The sequence below is a fragment of the Piliocolobus tephrosceles genome, chromosome 11 (assembly GCF_002776525.5).
Source record: "Piliocolobus tephrosceles isolate RC106 chromosome 11, ASM277652v3, whole genome shotgun sequence".
Taxonomy (NCBI): Eukaryota; Metazoa; Chordata; class Mammalia; order Primates; family Cercopithecidae; genus Piliocolobus; species Piliocolobus tephrosceles.
The window spans coordinates 113822414-113830853 of NC_045444.1; the positions used below are offsets into that span (position 1 = coordinate 113822414).

General features: G+C 39.2%; 1 protein-coding gene across 19 annotated transcripts in view; it reads left to right on the top strand.

Moving 5' to 3' along the window:
- Positions 1-5777, top strand: part of MFF (mitochondrial fission factor) — a 33372-nt gene extending 27595 nt beyond the window's left edge. For all 19 annotated transcript variants that reach the window (XM_023193809.1, XM_023193812.1, XM_023193818.1 and 16 more), the window contains 2 exons: positions 3594-3678; positions 4932-5777. In XM_023193809.1, coding sequence (XP_023049577.1) covers positions 3594-3678; positions 4932-5063 — 217 coding nt within the window. In that variant the 3' untranslated portion in view covers positions 5064-5777. The remainder of the gene's footprint in view (positions 1-3593; positions 3679-4931) is intronic.
- The last annotated feature ends 2663 nt before the right edge of the window (positions 5778-8440 follow it).

The window sequence follows — 8440 nt, forward strand, 5'->3', positions numbered from 1 at the left end:
AGCTATTTTATTTAAGTGTAGTGTTAATAGTTTATAGGTGGTTTGTAATAATTGACATGCTAAAACAGAAAAAACATCTTAAATCTTATCTTATGTACATCATTTTAATGGTTGCCTGAATTGTGCCCAGCATTTCCTTTTAAGTTGTTAATTATCTGGAATGTCATTTCTGGTGTGTAAACAAACCTCTTTGTTTGTAAGGCATCATCTTAAACTGGGAGGAATCAGTATTAACGGCTCCACAGTTTGGGAAGGCACTTACTTAGAAAGGAAATTGAGTTTTAAGCATTTTTATCATCTGTTGATTTAAGGCCTTCTCTCTTATTTTTGCCCCTTTCACACTTTCAGACATGTGTAGACTGTGTTCCTTTCTTCCTGATATGCACAGGGGCTGGCAGAATGGCACATACAAACACATACAATTCTCAAGTGCCAAAATCCCCATTTAGTTTTCCCATAGTCTGGAAAAACAAAAGCTCATTGGTATCCACAGACGCTACTACTGTATAACTTTTTCAGTCGGTTTTATTCAAGCAGAAATGTATTATCTGTAGCAGTAGGTTTAAAACTGGCAGCATCATTTCTGTGCTTAGAAGAAGCTGGTGCATTCATCGAAGCAAGAGAAAAGGGAAACATTAGCTGCTCATTAAAACTGAACTCATGTTGGAGGAATTGGAAAGCGTGACTGTGGTAATCCCTCACCACTCTGCTGACTTGTTCTTTTTACAATCTTCGTTCAGTTCATTGTTGTTTTCCCTTATATTTTTCTCTAAGTTTGTGATCCTTTTATCTTCCTGTCAGAGTATTTTCAGCCAGTGGTCTAACTTAGCATTAGAGTTTTTTAGTTCTAATAAATGCAGGTTTTTGTTTAAAACACAATGTAAAGTAACATATTTTTGTTTTAAATTGAATTATATAGGTAAAATCTTTGGTCATATCCTTATATTTCTTTGCAAATGGAGATTTCCTTTTCAGATATCTAAACCTTAGTTAATTCAGGATATACATTGTGAGTAATCGCTTTCATTTGTACTTCATTCTCTATGTTCAGTTCAGATCCCTTTAACAATTGCTTCTGTTGGATTTTTTTTTTTCTAATTATTCATCTGTTATGTGGCCTCAGAGAAAGAGAAGAGTTTTATTTTGAGGATTAAGTGAAGGAAAAGGGAACCTTCAACCTTTATTTTTTCCACTAATAATTTGTAAACCCATAGTTCCAGCATCTGCTAACTTAGAAGTTTACTTCTCTAACTGGTAAAATTTCCCTCAGTGCCCCAGGTTGTTTACTGTGTTCTCAGGAAACAAGGGGACAGTTACTGAGAAAACAAGACAATTTAGCCATAGAAGGAACATTTGGAGATGGTTGTAGATTATCTAGGGTCAGTACACGCCATCTATTGTTTAAGGTTTTTTGCATACTTTGTTAAATTATTACTTTTAACAATATTTAAAACAAAAGGATTTTCTGAATAGACTTGTCTTTAACATATCTGGATGAAACGTGTGATTCCACTTCATATCCTTTGTTGTGGGTATGTGCTTTTTGTATGGGGACTTGCTGAGCTAGATATTCCTCCAACATGAGTTCAGTTTTAATGAGCAGCTAATGTTTCCCTTTTCTCTTGCTTCGATGAATGCACCAGCTTCTTCTAAGCACAGAAATGATGCTGCCAGTTTTAAACCTACTGCTACAGATAATACATTTCTGCTTGAATAAAACCGACTGAAAAAGTTATACAGTAGTAGCGTCTGTGGATACCAATGAGCTTTTGTTTTTCCAGACTATGGGAAAACTAAATGGGGATTTTGGCACTTGAGAATTGTATGTGTTTGTATGTGCCATTCTGCCAGCCCCTGTGCATATCAGGAAGAAAGGAACACAGTCTACACATGTCTGAAAGTGTGAAAGGGGCAAAAATAAGAGAGAAGGCCTTAAATCAACAGATGATAAAAATGCTTAAAACTCAATTTCCTTTCTAAGTAAGTGCCTTCCATGATCCATGTGCTGATTCTGTGTACTACACAGGAGTAACTTTTAATTCAGTTTGTTTATGTTCTGCTCATTTAGAAAATGTACTGTGCAAGGCCGGGCGCGGTGGCTCAAGCCTGTAATCCCAGCACTTTGGGAGGCCGAGACGGGTGGATCACGAGGTCAGGAGATGGAGACCATCCTGGCTAACCAGGTGAAACCCCGTCTCTACTTAAAAAAAACAAACTAGCCGGGCGAGGTGGCGGGCGCCTGTAGTCCCAGCTACTCGGGAGGCTGAGGCAGGAGAATGGCGTGAACCCAGGAGGTGGAGCTTGCAGTGAGCTGAGATCCGGCCACTGCACTCCAGCCTGGACGACAGAGCGAGACTCCGTCTCAAAAAAACAAAAAAAAGTACTGTGCCATTTTACTAAAATAACCAGTTAGGATATAAAATATATGGGAGGTGAATTGTGTGGTTGTGTAAGTTGTAGCTTAATGAAGCTATTCATTAAATTTTAAAATGTGGAAATCCAGGCAAAGGAGGGGAATGGCATTTGTCTTTATTTTTCAGAAGTTTAGTGTCATTCACCTAAAAAGTAGTTCCCCTTTAGAAGTAACTGCATTGGAACAAAAAGTACTTTTTTATTATGCTTTCTCTGGATTTTGTCTTAGTGGTTTTTCAGTATTATTTTGTACACAGCCTCTTATTCATTATTGGGCCAATTCTGGAGCTAAATGTAGTGGCAAGATGTGTTCAGGAGATTTCATAATTGTTTCTGCGGGAGAACACAGTAGAGCCTAAGTAATTAGAAATAAGAAGAAAAGAATAGGCTGGGCGTGGTTGCTCGGACCTGTAATCCCAGCACTTTGGGAGGCTGAGACGGGTGGATCACCTGAGGTTGTGAGTTTGAGACCAGCCTGGCCAAAATGGTGAAACCCCGTCTCTACTAAAAGTACAAAAATTAGCCAGGCATGGTGGTGGGTGCCTGTAATCCCAGCTACTTGGGAGACTGAGGCAGGAGAATCACTTGAACCCTGGAGGTGGAGGTTGCAATGAGCCAAGATTGCGCCATTGCACTCCAGCCTGGGCAAGAAAAGTGAAACTCTGTCTCAAAAAAAAAAAAAAAAAAAGAAGAAGAAGTAAAGAATAAAAATGGTAAGAGAAGAGGTGATGAGTCTTTCTTTTTTTAGTTAGAGTTAGTCTACTTTGTGTTCCCTGCCCGTGAGTCTGTGCCTATGGGCTTATATATGGATATAAGTTTGTGTAAGAATTATATTTTGTTCTATCCTAAGTGGCAGCTCTCGGACCTTTTCAGCCAGGGACCCTTTTTAGCATCGCCAATCCTTCTGGCTTGAGAATTTTCTATTTGTATCTTTAGTCAGGATTTTTTTCTCATTCTCCAATTTTTAGTGCCCCTATTCAATATTGTAGACAGTTGTCGTTTTAAGCTTTTTCCTTTCCTTTATTAGTACAAATTCAGGTGGTAAAATATTTTAGTAATTCATGTTATTAGTACCAGTTTTCTGAATACTACTTTGAGCATTACACAAAGCATGGCATGGCGTGCCAGTTACTCTGAGTTCTACTTTAATATTCATTTGTCTTTCTGTCTCTTATCTGCAGGTATGGCATTTCAAATATAGATACAACAATTGAAGGAACATCAGATGACCTGACTGTTGTAGATGCAGCTTCACTAAGACGGCAGGTATTTAGTGTACCAAATAAGATAGATTTCTCAGTTAAATTCATACAGTATTTTAAAGTGATAGTTCTCAACATTTTATCATTTTCTCTTCTGTGGGACCCATGAATTGAACTATTTTATCTGTCAAGCTAGTAAGCCATAATTGATTGTCTCATTTTGATTAAAGATATATTAAACTACCATTTACATGTTGTGGTCACCATGAAACGGTATTACCAAGATAGATGAATGTAATTCTGGCCGATAACAGAGAGTCTTTAGCAAACCATTACAGCCATAAGTTGCTTGTTTGGCTTTTGAAATGTGGAACAATCACTTTGGAACCTTTGTTACTGTGTTTAATAACTCCATTTTGGACACTGCTCCTTGCAGCTTGCACAGCGTCTCTGCATATGTATGTCTTGTATGCTGGAATAAATCCTTTCTTAGAACTGCAGTTGCACATGCGTATTTTTTAATATGTACTCCCACAGCCTCGAGTATCACACAGACATACACACATGTGAAGAAGGCATAGTTGGTTTTCTCATTGTGTCTATGCCAAATAGATGTAGAGGGACATTGAATTAAATAAGATGTTTTTAGGTGAAGATCAGTAGGAGAACATGAGCTTAAGCAGGCGGTTGGTTATTCAGCCCCGGGCTTTTCACAGTAAGGGCTAACAGCAAGGGTGGTACTGTACTGTCAGCCAGCAGCATTTCCAGCAGCTGGGGAATCAGCCTTCAGGCCCGAAGGGTTTGGATGTCATATCCCAAGGCCCACTACAGTAGGTTATTTCATTGGATTGTGTCAGTAATTCAGAGGTGGACAGAGAAGGCAGTTATGCCAGGTTAAAGATGAACAACTGAGGCTGAGTGACAAGAAGTTCATAGGAGAGACATAGGAAGGGAAAGGAGCCCGTGTTCTCTGTGCTGTGGTAAGCCTGCCAAAATGCATACTGAGTCTTTCCTGCCACAATAACAGTAGCTAACAGCTTCCTCACCTCACTTTGTAATCAAGTTAGGAAGGAAATACACCCTTCCTAACTCAGAAATCTGAAGAAGGGAAAGGGAAAGGATGTTTAAGTGAATTTGAGCTGTCATGAATGACATGTTTTTCTATATGTAGTTGTGTTTATTTTGCTCCAGATGAAACTTTCCATGTTTGTAATAATACTTTTGTTGACAAAGTATTATACTACTTTATAAGAATCTGATTGCTCTATTCATTAAATCCTCTATATTGTATTTTTTGTGTGTTTGTTTTTCACTTAGATAATCAAACTAAATAGACGTCTACAACTTCTGGAAGAGGAGAACAAAGAACGTGCTAAAAGAGAAATGATCATGTATTCAATTACTGTAGCTTTCTGGCTGCTTAATAGCTGGCTGTGGTTTCGCCGCTAGAGGTAACATCAGCTCTCAAAAATATTGTCTCAACAACTGGAAATATAAAAGATTTGCAAACTTCTTTGTTTCTGTCTCTGTGTTATATGCCATTTTATAGTCCACACCCTGAAAATGTATTTCTTCCAGAAAGTCTGGAGGAAGGACCTAGATTTGTAGAAGTAAAGGTATATTCTGTCACTTAGCTGTATTCACGTTTGAGCAGTTCTGCAGTAACACCTGCTTAAAATTCTCCCTTTGCATGTTTTGTAAATAGGCTCCAGTTTTGTTTTTTAAAAGGAATTTATTTTTTGCCTCATCAGTCCACACAAGTGATTCTGAATGGCAGAGAGTCTGTAGAGAATTGATTTAGATAAGTGTCTGTGAAAGAAAAACAATTTTTTTGTCCTGTTTCTCAAACACTGTTAAGCAGTTTTGTTAATAGACATTTTTGCATCAACACTTCAACATTAACACTTTCAAAGTCATGGTCTGGTGCCAGATTTGAGAAACTCGAACCACCTAATATTTCATAACCTTCTTCATTAGGTACTTGTACAGATTAAGTTCTGACATTTCAGCAGTTTAATATGTGTGCAATATGTGCATTCTTTCATTTTAGTTTTGCACTTGGTTTTCTATAAAGTACGTTTTTACTCAGTTCATGTGTGAACAATTTAAAAAACTACAGAATAAGGTACAAATGTAGTGTATTTAATAAACTGTCAAGCAAAGCAGTATTTGTCTATTGGAGGATTTTATTTCATCATTTGTGCGATCAGCTACATTTTGTATCGTATTACCTTGTATGAGTCTTCCTGTCTCAGGAGCAAGTAATACAATTAATGACATGGTAGGTCGCAAGAACCTACTATGCTTCCTTTCAGACCTTCATCCTGGTATTAGTGGCTGTTGGTTGCATTGTAGGTGGTTTTCTAATTTATAATATCTATAAAGTGGTTCAGGTTTAAATACCTTGAGTTGTGTATACTTTTTTTTTTTGAGATGGAGTCTTGCTCTGTTGCTGATGCTGGAGTCCAATGGTGTGATCTTGGCTCACTAGAACCTCCACCTCCCAGGTTCAAGTGATTCTCCTGCCTCAGCCTCCCGAGTAGCTGGGATTACAGGCGCTGGCCACCACACCCAACTAATTTTTGTATTTTTAGTAGATACGGGGTTTTGCCATGTTGGCCAGGCTGATCTCGAACTCCTGACCTCAGGTGATCCGCCTGCCTCAGCCTCCCAAAGAGCGGAGATTACAGCCACCATGCCCAGCCAGAGTTGTATATACTTTTTTCATTGTGGTATTTATTTGCTAATTATATATATATATATACTGGTGAATTTAAATCTCAAGACTGGGTGTGGTGGCTCACGCCTGTAATCCCAACACTTTGGGAGGCCTAGGCGGGCGGATCACTTGAAGTCAGGAGTTCGAGCCCAGGCTGGCCAATACAGTGAAACCCCGTCTCTACCAAAAATACAAAAATTAGCCAGGTGTGGTGGCAGACATCGTGGCAATAGCTGTCCCAGCTACTTGGGAGGCTGAGGCAGGAGAATCACTTGAACCTGGAAGGCAGAGGTTGCAGTAAGCTGAGATCGCGCCACTGCACTCCAGCCTGAGCGACAGAGCCAAACTCCATCTCAAAAAAAAAAAAAAAAAATTTTTACCTGCACCAGCTGTTAGACAACAGCTACAGCCAGCAACAGCCACGGGAGGTTTCTTGTCCCCACCGGCGGTGCTGTTGGAGTAAAGATTACTGGACACTATTTTTTTCAGTGAGAAGAAACATGAGAAGCAGTTGAGAGGCTACGAAGTGGATCCTGTAGAGACGAGGCATTCTCCTAGGTGGCTTTTTAAAATATTTCTTCCAGAGTCATCTACCTCATGAACAATGTTTTTGTCTGAGAAACCTCTCTTTGATTTTATGAACTGACGTGATTTCTTGTTCTGTTTTGAATACACACTGCTCTAGTCCTTCAAGAAACCCGTCACATATTTTCACCATGTCATTAGTAGGCACTTTTTCTGCAATGTTAATGTCACTATTATGATCACCTTTGATTCAGAACCGTTCAGCTATTTCACCATGGGTTGATCAGCAACTGGAGACCCATTATCGATGTGAAAAACTTCAACATCCACTTCTTCCAGCTTACTGACAGACTCTAAAGGTATATATTTTGCATATACAAGGAGGTCAGACATCATTTTTTTTCTCACTTGACATAGGGATTCCTTCCAAGTCACCACCTTGTTTATCATCATCACTGAACATAGTTGCAGGCCAGAGGGTGTGCTGGGCATTTACACCCGTGTCTTTAGTCACTGTGTTCTAGGCGTTGGCAACAGCATATGGCATCCTTCACGTTCAACTTGTTTTGGAAACCTTCCGCAGCCATGCCTCTGTTCACTGCTGCTAACATGCTGTTCCAATAAAGTTCTTATATCTACTCATTGATCTGAGGATACCTTGTTCACTAGCTGAATTAATGAAGTCACATTCGGGGGGAAAGTACATGGCATAAGTATTTTGGGGGGGTGATGAGAAAATTTGTAAGCACCATTGCTGATCCTTGTTCAGTAGAGTACAGTGAGCTGTCTTATATTTGTTTTAATTTCATGACTATTAGCAGTTTGACAATTCATTGAATAAGTATCGAGTCTTCACTAAAAGCTGGGTACTGAAGATAGGATTCATTAATTCATTCAACTAAATACAATGTTTCTGCTTTGTACCAGGCACTGTACTAAGTACTGTTTATACCAGGAAGGAATAAACATGTTCCTGTACCCCTGGAGCTTATAGTCTAACGGGGGACAGTGTAATTTAAGAAGCAAGCTCAAATGAAAATGCAGTCATCATTGTGATAGGTGCTGTAAATGAAAGCATGGTAAAAGAGGAAAGGGAAGCCTAGTTTTCGTTAGACGGTTAGAAATAGCCTCTCAGAAAAAAAGTGGTATCTGTGCTGAAGTCAAGGATAAAGAGTGCTGCCAGAGATCAGGCAGGTGGGGGTAGGAATGGGTTTGGGGGTGAGGAAACAAGGAGCCTTGCTAAGGACTTGAAGAGGAGAGGGCTGATGAACGTGGTTCCTGTGCTCCTAAATGCTTTAGTGATGGACGTACAAGCACATGTATGTTACATTATGACAGGAATGATAATAGAGCCTTGGGTAAGTGCTAACTTGGTTTATTGGATCATGAGCACTGGGAAGGCTTCCTCAAGTAGGAGGTATTTAAACTAGGCCTTAAGGACAAGTAAGTATTTGTAGGGGTGTAGGGAAAATGTTTTTATATAGTAAATGTTCAGAAAAATAGGCTTATAAGCTCTCGATGTTACTAAATCTAGGCAGCTATAATATAGGTACTGCAAATTATTTATAGAACCATAAGCCCA